Source organism: Myotis lucifugus, unplaced genomic scaffold, assembly GCF_000147115.1.
Source record: "Myotis lucifugus unplaced genomic scaffold, Myoluc2.0 scaffold_440, whole genome shotgun sequence".
NCBI lineage: Eukaryota > Metazoa > Chordata > Mammalia > Chiroptera > Vespertilionidae > Myotis > Myotis lucifugus.
Genome location: NW_005871488.1, coordinates 286,245 through 305,962, shown reverse-complemented (window position 1 = coordinate 305,962; position 19,718 = coordinate 286,245). Strand labels below are relative to the sequence as shown.

General features: G+C 58.3%; 1 protein-coding gene across 1 annotated transcript in view; it reads right to left on the bottom strand.

Moving 5' to 3' along the window:
• The window catches only part of CAMTA1 (calmodulin binding transcription activator 1), a 668,603-nt gene that overhangs the window by 404,614 nt on the left and 244,271 nt on the right, over positions 1-19,718 (bottom strand). The window contains exon 5 of the mRNA XM_023744253.1: positions 17,076-17,143. Coding sequence (XP_023600021.1) covers positions 17,076-17,143 — 68 coding nt within the window. The remainder of the gene's footprint in view (positions 1-17,075; positions 17,144-19,718) is intronic.

The window sequence follows — 19,718 nt, the reverse complement described above, 5'->3', positions numbered from 1 at the left end:
AAAGATTACATTTTTAAAAGGAAATGCAGTCGTCAAGGGGAGTGAGGACGGAGGAAAGGTCCCTGCGCCTGGCCTGTCCGCTGGTCATGGCCACGGTGGGGCCTAAGGAGCGAGGACAGCAATGAAGAACTGGGACAGCGCTCCGGGACGGAGCGGAGAAAGGTCCTCCGCCACAAGGCCCGGGGCTCCTTGGCTATTTCCTCTCCAGGTGGTCAGAACAGAGGTGCTGAGAGGCAGGGCCCCCCGTCGGTGCGCCCCCACGTCACCAGGCGTCTGGAGTCAAGCAGCACGTGCCACTTCCGGTCCGTTACATCTTCGAAGCACAAAATCTATCGCTAAAGCCGAGAATATCACTGAAGGTTAATTATGAGAAACTGAAAGGTTATTTTTGCATATCTCACCTCTTGGACAAAAGCCACTTCCTCGTTATCAAGTTGGAATATAAATGAACCTGAAAAGCACTTAAAATGCCACCAACTCTTTAACTCGATTCTGCCATTAGATACACGCCCTGGTCCGTCTGTGGTGGGAGTCTGTCCCTTCTCCATCCTCCTCGATGCTCTGGCCTGAAGCCCCGGCCCCATCTCTGAACCGGGGAGGGGAGTCAGGACCCTCGTCCGCAGGGAGCTGCATCTCTCCTCCCTCTCTCAGCAGCCGTTCCCGTTAAAGGGGCCACGGAGGCTCATTTGAGCACCAGCCAAGGGCACACACGGGATCCCAGCGCGAGCCCACGCCAGGGGGCTCAGCTCCCGCTCGCCACAGTCCTCCGCCCCCGCTCGCCACAGTCCTCCGCCCCAGCCATCAGCCCCAGGGCCGCCGCTGAACCTGCCCGCCCGTGGCTTCTGACAGAAGCGATGACTCCGGCCTTAATAAAGTTGGACTGAGAGCCGCTGAATAATTCATCTGCACTCGCTGCATCTCAGAAAGTTGCCGCTTCTCTTGCTGAGGCTACACTTTCCTGGGTGAACCGGGAGCCCAGGGGAAGGGCCGGCAGAGACAGGCCAGGCTCCCAGGGACTGCCTGGGAACTTCCACGGGTGGCACCAAGGGAGAAGGACGAGGACCACTACTGACATCCCACTGGGCAGCCACAGAAAGCTGGGAGGCCTGCACCCAGCCGCCCCAGAACGCCCCCCACCCCCCACTGCGAAGACGCCAAGGGGAAATAAGCAAATGGCCCCGTGCTTTGCGGTGTCCTGACCTTTCCTGAGCCACGGGACAAGGACCTGGGGAAGCAGCGTCCCCTGAGGATCGCCAGAGCCAAAGGGACCAGCCCAGCTCCGTGTGACCGCCGCCCGCCCTTCACGTGGCCAGGACCAGAGCGAGCAGGAGGCTGCTGGGCCAGAACAAGCTGCCAGAGCCCAGAGGGAGGGCACGCCATCGGGGTCAGGAGGTGCAGGTGCTGCTCAGCTCCATGCCTTCCGCCAGCTGCGGCGAGGAAAGCATGGACGACATGCCAAACCCCGGAGGGATGAGAGAGCCGGTGCGAAGATGGAGATGGTTACGATTATCTCCGGGGATTGTGGCCACAGCCCTGGACGACGGGTGTTCGCATGCCTGTTGCTCAAAGGACAAGGGCTCAGGGCGGTGAAGCAGCTCGCCCACTGGTCACCTGCGGTCACACGTCCGACACCATCTCATAGCGCCCAGGCGGCAGGATGAAGGTGGACCAGGCCTGGCTGTCTCCAACGCCCACACTTACACTTACACTGGACTCCTGCTCAGGGAAGCTCGGGGGTTCTTCTCAATGGAAATTTCCATAAACCCTAGGATGTCCATCCCTAATGTCCCCCCTAGAATGTCCATCCCTAATGTCCCCCTAGGATGTCCATCCCTAATGTCCCCCCTAGAATGTCCATCCCTAATGTCCCCCCTAGAATGTCCATCCCTAATGTCCCCCCTAGAATGTCCATCCCTAATGTCCCCCTAGGATGCCCATCCCTAATGTCCCCCTAGGATGTCCATCCCTAATGTTCCCCTAGGATGTCCATCCCTAATGTCCCCCTAGGATGTCCATCCCTAATGTTCCCCTAAGATGTCCATCCCTAATGTCCCCCTAGGATGCCCATCCCTAATGTCCCCCTAGGATGTCCATCCCTAATGTTCCCCTAGGATGTCCATCCCTAATGTCCCCCTAGGATGTCCATCCCTAATGTTCCCCTAGGATGTCCATCCCTAATGTCCCCCTAGGATGTCCATCCCTAATGTTCCCCTAGGATGTCCATCCCTAATGTCCCCCTAGGATGTCCATCCCTAATGTCCCCTAGGATGTCCATCCCTAATGTTCCCCTAGGATGTCCATGTCTAATGTCCTCTAGGATGTCCATCCCTAATGTTCCCCTAGGATGTCCATCCCTAATGTCCCCCTAGGATGTCCATCCCTAATGTCCCCTAGGATGTCCATCCCTATTGTCCCCCTAGGATGTCCACGCCTAATGTCCCCTAGGATGTCCATGTCTAATGTCAGGAACCTGTGCATGTGGGAGGTCGCATGGCAAGGGGGAACCAAGGTTGGGCACGGGCCGACCTTGACGTAGGTCAAGTGTCTGATCTACCAGCTGGACCTGACATAATTATAGGATCTTTGAAAGTAGAAGAGGGAGGCGGGAGAGAAGGTCAGAGACTGAGGGTCCGAGAGACGCCACGCTGCTGGCCCTTCTGACAGGAAGAAGCCATGAGCCAAAGAATAGGGATGCCTCACCCGGCCAGTGTGGCCCAGTGGCTGCGCGTCAATCAATGAACCAGAAGGTCATGGTTCAATTCCCGGTGAGGGTACATGCCTGGGTTGTGAGCTCGATCCCCAGTAGCGGGCGTGCAGGTGGCAGCCGATTCATGATTCTCTCTCATCACTGATGTTTCTATCTCTCTTCCCTCTCCCTCTCTCTCTAAAAATCAATAACAACATATTTTTTAAAAAAAGAATGTGGGCGCCTCTAGCAGCTGCAGGATGCAAAGAAATGGACTCTCCCCTGGAGCCCCAGGGGGACCAGCCCTGCCGGCACCTCGGCTACAGCCAGCACCTCGGCTACAGCCCAGGAGACCTGTATCCCGCGCTGACACACAGACACGTGACCGTGCACGGTGACCTGTTCTGGGGCCACGGGACAGGATGCGTGTGGGGACCTGGTGTCGCCTTCTACAGCCACAGGCAGAGAACCGACCAGAGGGGAGCCACACTGGCCTGCGGGTCAGCGCTGCCCCTCGGGGACCAGAGGACACGCCGCCTCCCAACAAGGTGGAGCCTGACCCTCCTTCCAAGAGCTCGCTCACGGCCCAGGTGGGCAGCCGCGTCCGTGACAGCTGCCAATCAGATATTAAAACAGCGACACTCGCCCAGCCGGGCCTGGATTACTCTCTTATCTGAACGGAGCGGCAGAAGGCAGGGCGCTGAGGGGGTCAGGCTGGCCGGGCGGGCTAGAGCCACTCAGCGCCTGGGTCATTTTAAAACAAAAGGGATGAGCTGCTGAAAGGATTAACCACTGGCTCTGACCGTCCTGGAGCGCAGTGGTGAAAATCACTGTAGATCGATGCCTAGGAAGCAGGCTCTAAACATCCCAGCCCTCCGGAAAGGAAGCCTGGTGGGGGCGGGGGAGAATTCTAATGGGCTGGGTAAAGGCTGTGCAGCCCCGGAAAATGAGCTCCCTCCTGAGCACAGACGCCCGCAGCCACGGGAAGCGATATGCAAGTGTCAAGATCTAGCAAACGAAGCCCACACCGGAGCCCGGGCCGCTCCAGGATGGCCAGGATGGACGCCTGAACATCAGGTGACGGAATGCAGAAGCCCCCGGCCGCCTCAGGCTCATTTCCAGAATGACCTACGCTCCCTCTTCAGGCTGCCCGGGCAGGGCAGTCACTGGAGTCAAGTCCACGCCCCCAGTGAAAGGCCAGGGGAGCCCACCCCACGCTGCACCCCAGGCCCCACAGGCCCCTGGCCAACAGGACCGTCGCTTCCCATTTTCACAGTGACATCTTGATTGGTGGTCTGGGCTGGTCCCTTTGGCTCTGGTGGTCAGATGCCCAGAGATGGCACGTGGATGTCCCCACAACCAGCGGTGGCGCCTGAAGCAGGCGGGCCAGCTCGCGGGAAACCGAGTCACGCTTTGTGACGCCTGCCCCGGACTCACCATCCCTGAGTCGGATGCCGCCGCTTTCAGAGAAGACTGAGTCGGAGAGGCCAGCCCCTGCCCTGGTCACGGAGAAGGCAGGGTGAATGCCATGGCCAGTCACCTGGCCTTTCTCTCAGTCCCCACGTAATTCGTGAGCGTGAGGGGCAGTATCTAGGTTACCCCGGGGCCCCGCTCCTGATTCACACCCATGTGCTCCCCCTCCTCGGTGTGAGCCGGGCCTAGTGGCTCACGTCTAAGAGACAGATCTCAGTAAAGTGTCAGGGCGTCCCTTGTGGGGTCAGATTCCAAGACTCCTGCTCGCCCTCCCGCACTCTGTTGCTCATTCGCCCTGAAGAAGCAGCGGCCACGTTGGGGGGGGGGGTTTGGGGTCCTCTGGCCGTCAGAGAGGGGGAGGCTGGGTCCTCCGACATCACGAGTCAGCCTGGGGGGGCCCCACCAGAGTCCTCAGACGAGGCTGCAGCCCCATGAGCGACCTTGAGGCAGAGGCATCCAATTAAGCTACCCCAGATCCTGACCCTAAGAAACGGCGAAATGATAAGTATTGGTTACTTTATGCCACTGAGTTTTGAGGCGACGTGTTACGCCGCAGTAACTAGCATGGTGATCAATACCTGTTTTCTGTGTGGGCCAGTACATGAGCCATTTACTTCCGGGGGCTCTGAGCCTGGCCTCCCGGCCACCTTGGCTCTCCTGACAGCCTCCTCCTAATTAAGATGCTCTTCTCCGTGGAGTGGGCGGCGTGGCCTCCCTTGCGCTCTCCCCTCGCTCCTCTCGGAAGCTTGTTTATCCCGAGGATCGTCGAACTGTCTGGGGTGGTTGAGAATGACAAGAGACCACCATTCTGCACCCCCACGCCGACAGAAGGGGACACGCCTGGACTGTGTGTGCAGGGCCCAGGGCTGAGTTCTGAGGGCTCCTGGCGACACAACCCCAGGAAATTCCCCAACAACAGTGTCCTAAGTGCTCAGCGTGAGTCCCTCACACACTCCTCACAACAGTGCAGCTATTATACTCCCATTCCACAGACGAGGAAACCAAGGCGCAGGGGTGGGTGACTTGCTGCTCATCAGTGGCAGAGTCTGGCCCAGGACCACCCTGCTCTTCAGCGTGACCCTCTTCCCTGGCAGCAGGGTCTCGGCCTCCGCGCCCTGACTAGGGGCAGGTCACCCTTGGGTCAGTGTCCATGGCCTCCGCCCACTAGAGGTCAGTAGTGCGTCCCCTCCCACTGTGACCACCAAAAATGTCTCTGACATGGCCAACTGTCCTGGAGGCTGGAGGCATTGGGAGGGAGATGGGGTGGGGAGAGGGGTTGGGTGGGGGGCGGGGTTAGGTGAGGGGTTGGGTGGGGTGAGAGATTAGTTAGGTGGGGGGTTGGGGGTCAGGGGTTATGCTAAATCTGTCCCCAGTGGAGAACCACTGCTATCAAATCCAGGAGGAAGGCAGCACGACATGGCAGCCCACCTGAGTGACCTTGCACAGGGTTCCGCTCATGGCCCATGAGCTGCACCAGAGTAGAGGGGACACGAGGCTTTCACGTGCGAAGGCGTGGGTTCCCACCACAGCATGGGCCGGCCCTCGCACCTCCCAGGCCTCGCCGGGCGCTGCACTCCGGAGAAGGTGCTGGTCCGTGCCCAGGGCGGGGGCAGCTCTCCAGGGCCACGGCAGTTTTGCCATCCTCCTGCCCACCCTGGCCTCCAGCGCCTTCTGATCTGTACCAAAGCCACAGCCAGTCCGCTCTCCCCGTGGGCTCAGCAGGAGACAAGCCCTGTGGTGTCTCTCCCGTCCCTCAGCAGGGAGGACCCCCCCCCCGAAGGTCAGGGTTCTCTGACTGGGACGCACCCTCACAAAGGCTGCTGTGCTGTCCCTTCAATGGAATCAGTCGCCTCCCATTGATCTTGGCCCTGATTTGCATTCCTCCCACAGCTCTGTGTGTGAGAACATGCACACGCACGCGCGCACACACACACACACACACACACATACACACACCAGCTCTCCTGTGCCTGCCGCCTGGTATCCTCTACCGTGATCTCGGACGTGCCTGACTTGTCTCTGATTGGATTAGGGGCCTTGCTTCCTGCTGCCTTTGTCACCGCAGTGCCCGGTACAAGCCCGCACGCAGCCGGCACTCAGGGAAGTTCACTGATGACACTGGACGTGGTGGATTGCATTTCGACACCCCCCGCCCCTCTGCCTGCCACCTGAAGAGCCAGGCTGTCCAGTGGTTTCCCCACTGTCTCCCCCGGGGCAACACTTCAATCTTTTTTTCTTTTTTAATATATTTGTATTGATTTCAGAAAGTAAGGGAGAGGGGGAGAGAGAAACATATATATATCCTATATAATAAAAAGCTAATATGCAAATCGACCAAACAGTGGAACGACAAGTCGCTATGATGCACACTGACCACCAGGGGGCAGACAATCAACACAAGACCTGCCCCCTGGTGGTCAGTGCACTCCCACACAGGGAGTGCTGCTCAGCCAGAAGCTGGCTGGTGAGCCCAGCGGCGGTGGTGGGAGCCTCTCCTGCCTCCACAGCAGCGCTAAGGATGTCCAACTGACGGCTTAGGCCCATGGGGAGCAGGCCTAAGCTGTCAGTCAGCCATCCCTCAAGGGCTCCCGGACTGTGAAAGGGCGCAGGCCAGGCTGAGCGACACCCCCGACCCCGCCAAGTGCATGAATTTCGTGCACTGAGCCTCTAGTATATATATAAAAGCCCAAGCGACCAGAACGACCAGAACGACAGGAACGACCGGTTGCTATGACGTGCACTAACCACCAGGGGGCAGATGATCAATGCAGGAGCTGCTCCCTGGTGGTCAGTGCACTCCCACAGCCACCTCCCCTGGCCAGCCAATCTCCCACGGTCCTTCCCCCCTGACGGCAGGCCCCCGGGCTGGGATGGGGAACTGAGGGTGGGTGGCAGCAGATGTGGCCCCTTTCCCAGGGGGGGCCGAGGGCTGGCTCCCTCCTAGGGGCCGGCGGCCAACCTTCTGTGCCCCATCTTTCCCCCTGGCTGGCAGGCCCCGATGGACCCACCACCTGCCCACCGGCATGGCAGCAAGGGAAGGGGGGAGGGGAGGTGGGGAACTCCGCGGTGGCAGAGCGCCAATGATGGCGGCATTGGCATCCGGCATCCCTTCCTTCTGCGCCCAGCCCAGCAACCGTTGCTTCCTCTCTGTCCTGGCCCTGATCGGCCTGGCCCTGATTGGCTCTGATCGGTGGCCAGGCTTGGGACCCCACCCGTGCACAAATTTCATGCACCGGGCCTCTAGTGATAAAATAAGAGAGAATCATTGATCAGTTGCCTCCCACATACCCCACACTGGGGATCGAGCCTGCTACCTGGACATGTGCCCTGACTGGGAATGGAACTGTGACCTCCTGGTTCACAGGTCGACACTCAACCACTGAACCACACTGGCCAGGCAACACATCAATCTTCACACTAGTGACAGGAGCTTAGTTTCCCAGTTCACAAGACCTTGATCCCAAACCAGATAGAACCTGGTGCCTCCCCGAGTCACAACCAGGAAAGCGAAACCATGAGCCCTCTGCCTATTGGAAGCCACTTTCCAAGCCAATTAGGGATAATTCTAGGAGAGCAGGTCCAAGTGCGGCAGCACCCGACGTTCCCCTGGGAGGAAGGCTCGCCGTAGGATCAACTCAGAGCGAGCGCGAGGCCGGGAAGCTATAACGAAGCCGTGGCGAGGCAGCGAGAACCGCTCCACTGGGCTATAAATACTCCCGAGGGCCCACTACGCGGGTGGTTAAAAAATTATTTGAAAGCACCAAGATGCTGAAGTTGAAAAAAGCACTCAGATGGTGTCGGAAAGATCTGGGCTCCGGTCCCAACTTCTGAGGCTAATTAGCCGAGTCAACCTCGGCCCGAGAACAGAATCTGCGACTCAGTTTCCTCAACCGTGTTCTGAGGGAGGTGGCGGCAGAGGAGAACGAAGGGCTGTGTTTATGGGGGCTCTCTCCCTCCTCCTGCTCCTCCTCCCTCTGTGCCTCAGTTTCCCTAGGCCTTGCCTACTGTGCAGGGCTGCTGTGAGGACTGAGATCCCGGATGTGAAGGAACTCACAGTACTCCACAGCCTAGGGGGTTGGAGGAAGACAGTGCCGGCCTGCGGATGGCTGCTCTGAGCAGTTGTACGAATTGAGATCAACCAGACCTGAAGGAAATCACAAGCCAGAAAACACAAATCAAAACTCACTCTGTTGCTCTCCTTGGCTGAGAGCACTCACAGATGGGAAATCACACACAGGGCTCCTGACACCGGGGAAAAACCCAAATCTATGTATTTTTTATTTTTTTATTACAGCTACCCTCATGAGCATGAAGCAGTGTCTCATTGTAGTTTTGATTTGCATTTCCCTAATGACTAATGCCATAGGGCTTATTGACCATTTATGTATCTTTTTTGGTTTTTATCCTCACCAGAGGATACTTTTTCCATCGAGTTTTTTAGAGAGAGTGGAAGGGAGAGGGAGAGACAGAGAGAAACACCGACGTGAGAGAGACACATCGACTGGTTGCCTCCCGCACCCCGACCAGGGCCAGGAGCCTGCATCCGAGGAACGTGCCCTTTACTGGAATCAAACCTGGACCCTTCAGTCCAAGGGCTGACGCTCTACCCACTGAACCACACCAGCTAGGGCCCCAAAGCTATTTTAAAGTTCACTTTGAGGCACATACATGTTCATCATTCTTTTACCAGGATGTACATCTTCATCCCATCTGGTTTGGGCTGAATTAAGTCCTGTTGTAGCTCCCGAATAAACAAAAAGAGCTCAAAGCCACAGCCAGATGCTGGTGGCAAAGGACCCTGACCTGCCCACCTCGCACGCTCCTCTTGGTGCCGCCGGGAACCGGGCGTCATGGGAGAAACCAGCAAGACTCGTGGGATTTTTCTAAACTAACAGCAGCATCACTTCTGTGAATTCAGATACTCACCCAGATGATGAAGCCCTGACTTTCGGGGGGGTGGGTGGGGAGACTGGGGGGTGGAGGGGAGAAGCTCACGAAGCAACGACCTTAGCTTAGTAATTAATTCCAAAGCACAATTGTTTTCAATCTTCATTTAAAATCAGCCTTCGTTAATCTAGATTTAATGACATAGCAAATGGAAATTCCCTTAATAAAATAAGTGATGAATATTTATCATCCCATTTTACCTGAAAATTGAATAATCCATCAATTAACTTTACTATTAATTACTTAATGCAAAATTAATAAACTGCACAACTCGTACGTATCCTTGCAGGCCCTCCGGCACCGGGCACGGAGATGAAGCACCAGAGAGATGGCGGATCCGTGGGTAATTCCAGCCGTGAGCCGAGGGGAGACGGGGTGAGGGTGGAATTCTCTACAAGAACAACCCTTACTCAGAAAGTACAGGGAGTGATTTTTTTCTCCCCCTCTGTGCCACAGCCACAAAAGAACTCAAAGTTTAGCAGTTATTTCATGAGAAACATCTCTCCCATCACTCCTCTGCCTCCAGCACCACCCACCTGGTCCCCTCTGTGCCACAGCCACAAAAGAACTCAAAGTTTAGCAGTTATTTCATGAGAAACATCTCTCCCATCACTCCTCTGCCTCCAGCACCACCCACCTGGTCATCAGTGTTTTTCTCACCCGTGGTTGAGAACGCTCAGGAGCCAGGAAGAAACAGAAAAAAGCAAGGGAGTGAAATGGCAAGTGAGACTGAGAGTGCGCGTGAGAAGGGAGAGAGGATGAGGAAGCGAGAGGCCAGGAGGAAGACAGTGACATGAGGGCTGAGCATCGTGCCTCCGACCGGTGACAGTAAAGGGATGAAACAGATATAAACCCACAAGGACAGAGCGAAGGGGGCAGGGATGAGCAGGGGTTGCAGGTGACACATCCTGGAGAGATGGAAAGAAAGCAGACACAGCGTCGAAGCCCACCTGCCACAGAGGGGACCCAGGAACTAGCCAATCCACCTGCAGAACTCAGCAAGGCTCAGGGGCCAGAGAAGCAGAGGTGAGGGCGGGTGGGGGGCAGGGAGGGGCTGCAGATCTGCATGGAAACATCGGGCCCGCCCCGGGTCTACACGGACCCAGCAGCCAGGCACCCACCGGCCCTGTCTCCACTGGAGACATGTCTGTCCTCTGGGGAAAGACAGCCTGAAAGACCCCGACCCGGACACCACGGAGGAGAGGCAGGGACACCAGTGCCCCCAGGAGGATGCCATCATTCCTGCGGAACGCCAAGCCCCTCCCCTGCCTGGTTCCCCGACCAGCAGGCAGCTGTTCACTGGTTCACTGACCCTCCTCTGGGAACGGCAGCGCCCAGCCGTCAGCCAGAGAGGCCAAAGGTCAGCGTCGCCCAGCCACACGCTGGCCACGCCCGTGAACAAGCCCCTCCCTCACAAGGAAACAGACAGAAGGGCAGAGCGGGAGCGCTGTCCTCACTGAGCCAGAGTCACACGGTAACGTCTAGCATGGACACATCGGGGAAGAGCCGGGTAACACCGAGAAACGGAGGCAGGCGGCAGGACTGAGCGGCCACGCCTGGGAGACGGGCGGAGGGCTGCTGCTCTTTCCTACAAGCCTGAGGGACCACGTGACTTATCAAACGATGTCATGTATGTGTTCACTGTAAATTAAAACACTAAGAGAAAGTAGAGGCAGGAGCTGGCAGCTGGCAGCTGTCTCCCCCAGGGAGGGAGGAGACACCACGCCCATCCCCTCTCTCGGCGCCCTCCCACAGCGGCCCAGCTGGCAGTGTCCTCTCCGCCGGCGGCCAAGGACGGCTGAGGACACCGGACCATGTGCGTGACAACGCCCCCCCGCCCGCCCAGGTCCCGGCTGCACGGGGCAGCCAGCGCCCCCGCTTCGCGCCTTCTGTGCACGGTGGGGACTCGGGGGGACTGGGGGGACTCGGGCAGCCCCTGACTCCTGCTGCTTTGCCGCCTGCAGCCTGTGGTTCCCATAATGACCTGGAATCTGGGACAGACCCACTTTGTAAGGAGGCCAGGGATTTCCCCACCACCGTCGAGACACCAGACGCGTTGCCAGGATCCAGGTCACAGCTAATTCCCCGCCTCGTCCGGGAACTACGGCACCCCTGAGGCGGAGGCCCTGGCGTGGGGGTCCGGGCAGGCGGGCTCCCCACATCCTGCATCAGCAGACCCCCTCGGACCCCTCACGCGGCATTTGCCCTTCGGTTGATGTTGCCGTGGGGACGCGTCAGGGATTAGCTCAGCACATTCAGCAGGTGCTGAGGGGGGACCGTGGCTCGGCGCTGTGTTAACTCGATGGCAGGTCCCCAGTTCAGCACAACCGCTGAGGTGACCGCGGGCCCAGTGTATCTTCCTTTTGTCTCCGGAGAAAAGGCCCTGAAACGACGGGGATGAGGCTGCCCTCCAAACGCGGGGCCCCCATAGCACCCCCATGAGTGTGCCTGCTCTCTCCCTCTCTCTCTACCAATTCCCAACCCCCAGCTCTGCCCAACTGGCACAGAGAGAGCCAAGCAGCAGCTGGGTCAGCTGGAGGCTCAGGTCTCCCCTCTCTCCTTCCTCCCAGGCCCGCCCTCTGCTCGGCTGTGTCACTGCTTCTGACCAAGAAGCACTCAGTGTTCAGTCGGGGAAATCCTATCACTAGACCTTCAGTGCTTCAGTGCTAAGGTGCTACCATAGAAATCTAATTAATTAATTAGATAAGTAACAGCATTTTCTAGCCTCCTTCCACCGTGACACAGGATTCCTGGGAAGGAAGCGCCTTCCGTCCCATCCGGAGCCTGCGCGCCCCGGCCTCCGCACGTTTCCCAGGGGAGAGAAGTACATCACTGGGGTTGCTGCCCGGCCGGCGGGGCTCAGTGGCTGAGGGTCGACCTAAGAACCAGGAAGTCTCGGTTCAATTCCTGGTCAGGGCACATGCTCAGGTTGCAGGCTTGATCCCCAGTGTAGGATGTGCAGGAGGCAGCCAATCAATGGTTCTCTCTCACTGATGTCTCTCTCTCTCTCTCTCTCTCTCTCTTTCTCTCTCTCTCTCTTTTTCTCCCTCTCCTTTCCTCTCTGAAATATAGGGGGACAGTGCGTTCCTCCCATTCTGCCTGCGACTTGGGGGCCGAATCCAGTTCAGGACACAACACAGGAGCACACCTGGCCGGGCACCTGAGCCTCGTGCACTGACAGAGGCTCTGCCTGGTGCCTGGTCCCGGGGGCTCAGAAGTCCTGGAGCTGGAGCTGGAGGTGGAGAGGACCAGGGAGCACCCCTGATCCCCACATCCCTTGCACAGCGCAGGGTGGCATAAAAGCCAAGACTACGGCCTTATCCTGCTTCAACTCCAGTTCCGACGCTCGCTGGGCAGCCCGGCCAGGCCCTGCACCCTCTCCGTGACTCCTGCCCACAGAGCTGTGGAAAGGGCTTCGAAGCACGGCGCCGGGGATGAAAACGCGGTGGGACATTTACACAGCGAAATACTACTCAGCCGTAAATCAAAGAAGGGAGTCTTACCTTTTGTGACAGCATGGAGGGGCCTGGAGAGCATCATGCTAAGTGAAATAAGCCAGTCAGAGAAAGACAAGTATCACATGATCTCACGCATATGTGAAATCTAATGAACAAAATAAACTAACAAACAAAATAGAAACAGAGTCATAGATACAGAGAACAATCTGACAGCTCTTGGGGGGTGGAGGGGAGGTTGGGGCTGGATGAAGAAGGTGAAGGGATTAAGCAAAAACCAGAACAAAACAGAAACAGCCAAACTCATGGACACACAACAGGATGGTGATGACCAGAGGGAAAGGGGTGGGGGAGGTAGGAGAGGAGGGGGGAGGTGATGGAAGGAGATTTGACCTGGGGTGGTGAACACACAATACCATGTACAGGTGATGTGTTATAGGACTGTGCCCCTGAAACCTATATAATTGTATTGACCAATGTCACCCCAATAAATTCAATAAAAATTCTAAAAAAAGAATTTCTCTTAGAATCTAATAATAAAAAATAACTATTGAGCAGGAAAATAACAACACAGCACAGTGCTGGGCCCAGCAGCTGGTCCTGGGGGAGACGTGCAGGACAAAATGAAAGGTGAAGCAGGCCTCCTCCTTCCACGTGTACAGCCTGGGGCGGCATGTGCGCGGGCGCCCTCCACGTGCCCAGCCCCAAGGTGGTGAGGGGGACACGCCATGCCCAAGCCAGACCGCAATCCCCCTCCTCTTGGCCTGCTCGCTCTGGGGAAGGGAGGTCAGAAATGACGGAACGAATTACCAGAGAAGCGGGGGAAGACACGGTGTCTGATGGTGGTGAGGCTCTCGGGAAACATAGCAGGAGGTGAGATGGAGTCTGGCTGGGGGAGGGTGTGATAGTAGACTGTGTTCAGGGATGACCTCTCAGGAAGTGACCCCCGAATCAGGTGGGAAGGAGGAGCTGGGAGAACATTCTAACAGAGGGGGAGCTCTCGACTCCAAGATGCAAATTTCACCCGTGGGGCGGGGCGCGGGGCGCTCCCCGGGTCTGCAAATGGTTATCACAGTGGTGAGCACACAGCGAAGGGCATCCCGGAAGTGATTTCTCACACGGCCACTTCCGGAGGTCCCCGCTGCTGATGCTGCGACATGAGCTGATGGACCATTCGGTGCTCGGCCGTCTGGGAGCCTCTGTGCCCGCAGCCCCGCCCCGGCCACCTCCGGGAGCACTTCCTTATTAAACAGGTGCCGGCTCCCGGGTGCCTCTGTAATTAGGGCAGAATCCACGCAAGGCCACGGAGACGGGGACTGGTCCCCCCCCAGCCCCTACACCAGCATCTATATGCACTGATTACGACAATTAATTTAATAGGGATTCCGCCACACAAACAATGTATCACTTTATTAGGAAACTCTATAAATGTCAGCGGTGCAATTCATTTTTATTAATTTTCCAAAATGGAATGAGCGGCGGCGGCCGCCAGGAGTTGCATTGCCTCCTCGTTCAGCCGAGCACTGGTGCCATTAATTCCCTAATACCAGGAGGCCGGTGGGCATGAGCTCAGCAGTTAACCGCACCGATTAATTTCAGCAGCGGAGACGGGAGGGGGACCCGAACTCAACTCAACAACTAATTGAGGAAGGTCCTTGAACAACCGCAGCAACTTCTCCTCCTCCTGGAGCGGGGAGCCCAGCACTAACAGGAAATGCTCTCCGCCCTCCATCTCGGTCCTGCCCACGTCCCTCCGTCCGTCCGTCCGCGGGGACCCTGGCAGCTGCTTCCCGAGGCCACAGCCTCCAGCCCTGGGACCGCCCCTCAATGGCAGGAGGCACTGCGATATCCCTGCATCGCCCGACCTCACGGCGTGCAAAGCAAGGTCACACACATTACGGCGCTCAGTCCTCACCCATGAGGACAGGCTCGGCGTCAGCTCTGTTCCGTCCGTGAGCAAGAAAAGGGGGGCTTTTAAAGGGACTGAAGTGGCCCTGGCTGGCAGCTCAATTGGTGTCGTCCCGATGCGCCTGGGTTTTGGGCTCAATCCCTGGTCAGGGCACACAGAAGAATCAACCAATGAATGCAGGAATAAGTGGAACAACAAATAATCTATGTCTCCTCTCTCTCTCTCTCTCTCTCTCTCTCTCTCTCTCTCTCTCCCCCCACCCCCCCCTCAAAAAAAGAAATAAGCAATAAAGGGGCTAAAGTGCCTTCTTAATGCCACAGAGCTGCTGAGTGACGGGGGGGCAGGAGGGGGGGCTCAGATCGGATTTGTCAGGACCTGACCCCACCCCTTCCCCTCAGCCACGCTGCCCCTTGTGCCCCGAGATACGAAGCCCTTTGGCTCCAACTAGATTCCAAAAAGCCATGTGAGTCAGGCATGACCCCGAGGGGCACTGACTTCTCAGTTGGAACCCAAATTCTAAAGTTGAAACACAAGGCAGAACCCCCCTCCCCACCCCGCCCCCAGCCAGGCCCCGCCTTGAAGTGGTCGACTGCTCTGCCATCTAACGGTGGCCGCAGCAGGCCCAGGCCCGCCTCTGCACATCTGCAGTCAGCTGGCTGCCCGGACCCCACTTGCTGCCTAAACAGAGCTCCTCCCTCCCCCTGGATCCAGGAGAGTCTCCCCGAGGAGCGAGGGGCGCAGAGGAGAGAAGGGTGCAGAGGAGCGAGGGGCGCAGAGGGGCTGGGGCTGCTCAGGGTGAACCCCGCTGCCGGGCGTCGGGGACGGGCAGAGGCAGAAATCAGACCTCTTTCTCCCTGAGGAAACAGGGTTCTCAAAGTGGGGTCCCAGGTAGGCCACATCCATCACCTGGAACCTGTTAGAAATGTCAGGTGCTCGGGCCCAGCCGGACCTACTGAGTGAACTCTGGGGTGTTAACATGGGTATGTTAACAAGCGTCCCGCTGACTCCCATGCCGCTCAAGTTAATCACGCCCTGGAAGGAAATGCCCCCAGAAGAGGAGAGGGATGAACGTGCCGGGATCTCCACAGTTTGAGAAACGCTATGCTCCCCAAATAGTCAACTGTGTTTCCATTCACTCCCCACCCCGCCCCCACCCCACAGTCTTCTCTGGGGCTTGGCCAAGGGAACTGCCCTGGCGATGCAGCAGGCGTGACAGACACCACAGCAGCAGGGTTTCAGGCATGGACTGCCCGGGGCCTTAGGCTACGGCCACCCCCAGGAGAACCACACGTCCCAGACAGTGAGCGAAAGGACACGGCGAGTGCTCCCGGCCACACCCCAAAGCCACAGCCAACACAGACCCATGTGCAGGACATCAAAGTCTGCGAGTCCCTAAGTGCGAGGCTGCTTCTTACACAGCATCATCACAGCAAAAGCTGACTGCTACAAACCACTTGATTCTCTAGCAAAGGAAACCCTGGCCCAGTAGGCTGGGGGGTGAGGACACACGCAGCAGAATTCGGGGAGAGCTGCGAGACCCAGAGCCGTCTCTGCCCGCCCAGAGACGCAGGGCACCAGCCTCTCCTCAACACCCTCGGCCTCTGCGGACTCTGCCGCCACCTGGAGGACACTAACCACTGAAGCCCGTGCCTGAGGAAGGGACCCTTGCAAGTGCCTTCTAGAAGGAACGAGCACACGAGAGCCTCTCTCCAGGGCTCAGGAAGGAAGAGTGGGTCGGGCCGGTGACCACGGGGGCAGCAGACACACCCTGGTCCCACTTCCCACACCGGGAAGATCTTGTGCTTCTGCCCAAATGAGATGGATGGAGCATCCCACCTCCTGCATCCAGCCCTCAGCCCGGCGCTCACATAAGCCCGCTCTCCACACCGACAAACACCTGCCCGGCACGGCCCACAGGAGAGCCGTGGCAATGGGGGTGGGGCCACGAGAGCTGGGGAGGAGGGAGGAGGCTGCCTGTCAAATAAGCCTGAATGGCCGCTGTCACACACCCACCCCCTGCCGGGCAGAGTGCAGGTCCCCGTATCCACGCCAGCCAAGCCCTCTCCTCCCCCCCCCCCCCCCCCGCGGGCGGGGGGAGAAGGTCGGGGTCTGTGGGAGTTGGAGGTTCAAGGACATTTACCGAGTCATAAACCGCAAGCGTAGCCACCGCTTCTGGCCTGGGAGGCCTCCTGACCGCCAGGAATAACCCAACTTCCATTTGTAAGCCTCACTGGGATGGGCGTGGGCCGTTCAGGAGTTCCCTTTTAAAAAGTGAGTCTCTAGACAACACGGGTGGCAGGTGGGCAGGTTCCCAAAATAAACGCCCCCGAGGTTCCCGAGGGCCGAGGCTCGCAGGGCGCCCGGCAGGCAGGGGGCGCGGTGAGCGCCAGGGAGAGAGCAACACCCCGCCTGCTGGCCGCCGCGGGACCACCCTGCCCTCGCGCCCACGGTCTCGGGCCAATCAGCGCGCCCTCGATGCCACGAGCCATCACACACAACGTGGCACTTCCACTCGCCCGGGGCCCTGACCGGCCCGATCAGGCAACCCATGAAAATCAACCCATTTACTGTGCGTATCGGAAAAGCTGCGAGATCCGGGCATTACCTTGTCTTAGGGGATGTGGTGAGCCATTCTTCGTGCTTCTCAAACGTGATTAAATAAGCTGCGATTTCCTGAAACAGAAGAACAGAGAGATAACAACTACGGTTAGCCACTGGGTGCTGAGAGGTGACGTTCCGCTGTGCCCGGTGCCCGGCGGCTGCCTCCTCTGTGGGGCCGGACCCACACCCCAGGGAAACCGCCACGTGGGCTGCGTCCGTTTTACTTGTTTAAAGCCCTTTCCATTCACCCTGCCGCCCAGCAGCCGGCTAAGCACCGGCTCTCAACGACGAATGGGTGGCAGGGACCAAGCTATTTCTCTGTGGGTGGGAACGTCAGACACCACTGCCGATTCTCAATGTCATCGACTTGAAAATGGGGGAAACGCATGCCCACAGCAGGTCTCCACTCGCGAGGTCGCCCTCGGAAAGTTCCGTCTGTCTTCTTCCGAAGCCGGACTGGCCTTTCACAGTGTCACAGAGACGCTGGCTCTCCCAGCTTGATCCCAACCCAAGCCCATCACAGAGACCTCACAGATACGGTAAATTCAATTCCAGGGAGATGGGGGCGGGGGGGAGATGGAGAAGGAGTGAGAGGGAGGGAGATGGAGAGGGAGAGAGAGGGAGACAGAGGTGGGGGGAGAGAGAAGGAGAGAGAGAGAGAGGAGAGAGGGAGAGAGGACCATTCCCACTCCGATAACTTAATCCATTGAGCTGAGCCATGTCAGCAGAGTTGAGGCAAAGATGGAGAAAATGTGGGCACCTGGAGGTAAATTAAATATTTATAAACACAACAACTTCCCTGCAGATGGAATTACTGATTTATTAATAAGTTCCATAAAAAGCTAGGGGGTGACACCCACATAAGTCACTGCCCAGCTCAGAGCATGACACGGCCCATTACTCCCAGCTCCACACAGACCCGCTGACGGCGCCTGGCAGGGACTGCGCGTTAAACTAAGGCTGCACCGGCCACGTTCCCCTGGATCTTGGTGATGGCTGGACGCGGAGCTGCTGCCCTGGACTGTCAGAAAAATGCGGGCGGAGGCCCCCATCTAACTCCTCTGCGGCCAGGGGGCCTGGCAGGCTCCGGCCTGGAGCAGGCCTCCCCCAGGGACACAGCCCTCCCCCAGGAGTGCAACCTTCCTCAGCAGTCACCCCACAATGGGCGGGGACACGTACAGCACACCTGTGGCCTGAGACCCTAAACTTGGCTTTGGGGACAAAGCAGAGACTGTCACCAAAGCCAGGGAGGGAGAGCAGGTTAAAGGAGAAAACAGCAGCGTGCCACGCAGTGCGCATGCCACAGGCCCCAGCAGAGATGGGGTGACAGCATCTGGAAGCCAGCCTCTGCCACGAGGGGGCCACTCGGTGCAGGAGGGGAGCCGGGCCTACGGCAAAGGCGGCTGCCGCATGTTGGGTTTCCACCACTGACTGCAGCTGGCGCTGAACGACCAGCAGTGTTCTCACCCCCGAGCAAACGTGTGGTGTTTGTGAACGTTTATTACTGAAGATGGTTGAAGCCAGAGCTTAGGTGCAGCAAGATGCAGCCGTTGCCGGGTACACCCTGCCGGTGACTTGGCTAACTTGGTCACTGGGGGAGGTGACAGGCCGTCGCCGTGAAGGACATGAGCTCCGGGAGCAAACAGACCCGCTGGGGCTGCGGCGCGGCCACGCTCAGCTGTCAGTCTGGAGCCTGTGACTCAGCCTGTCTGCACCTGAGATCATGCACCCACGGGGCAGTCAGGAGCGATGGTTCTTAATACACTTAATACACAGCCACGCCCGTGACCACGGCTACCGCTATCATCACCACAGGTCTCCGCGGTGTGAGCACTGTCCACAGGCCGATGGGGGAGCAGGGACTATGTGGTCCCTCCGAGGTCGCCAGCACTGGTGGGCTTGTCTTCGTCGATCCCCACCCTGCACCCCCTACACCCCTGTGCCCCTGCACCCCCGTGCCCACAATGAGTGGCACTATCACGGTGACTGCTCGGAGTACCTAGAGTCAATCCTCCCATTATCTACAGGCGCCCGTTTGTTTTCACGGAACACCGAGAGCAGATGGTGGGTGAAGTCAGTAGTCGGGTAAACTGAGCCCCTGTGTGCCGGCCACCCACCTGCACTTCAGGGAGCGTGGCGTGCAGAGGCCTGGTCTGTGCCAACAGGAACCCCTCGGATCCCTGCCCTTGCCCAGGACCATGCTGGGAACTGTGATCCCCGGCCCAGAGGGATGGGGACACACTGCGTCCCAGCCACCTCTAAGTTTATCACAGTGTCCCTCCCAACGACCCAGACACCCAAAGAAGACCTTCGTGAACACCCCTCAGCCAACCCTCACTCCACCTGGCAGAATCCCCCCGGCAACTGCCCTTCACAGAGAAAAGCTCCACCTGCCTGGCGAGGCTCAGTGGTTGAGCGTTGACCTAGGAACCAGGAGGGCTCGGTTTGATTCCCTGTAAGGGCACGGGCCCAGGTTGCAGGCTCCATCCCCAGTGTGGGGTGTGCAGGAGGCAGCCAATCCATGATTCTCTCTCATCACTGATGTTTCTCTCCTTTCTCTCTCTCTCTCTCTCTCTCTCCCCCTCTCTCTCCCCCTCCCCCTCTCTCTCCCCCCCTCCCCCTCTCCCTCTCCCTCTCCCTCTCCCTC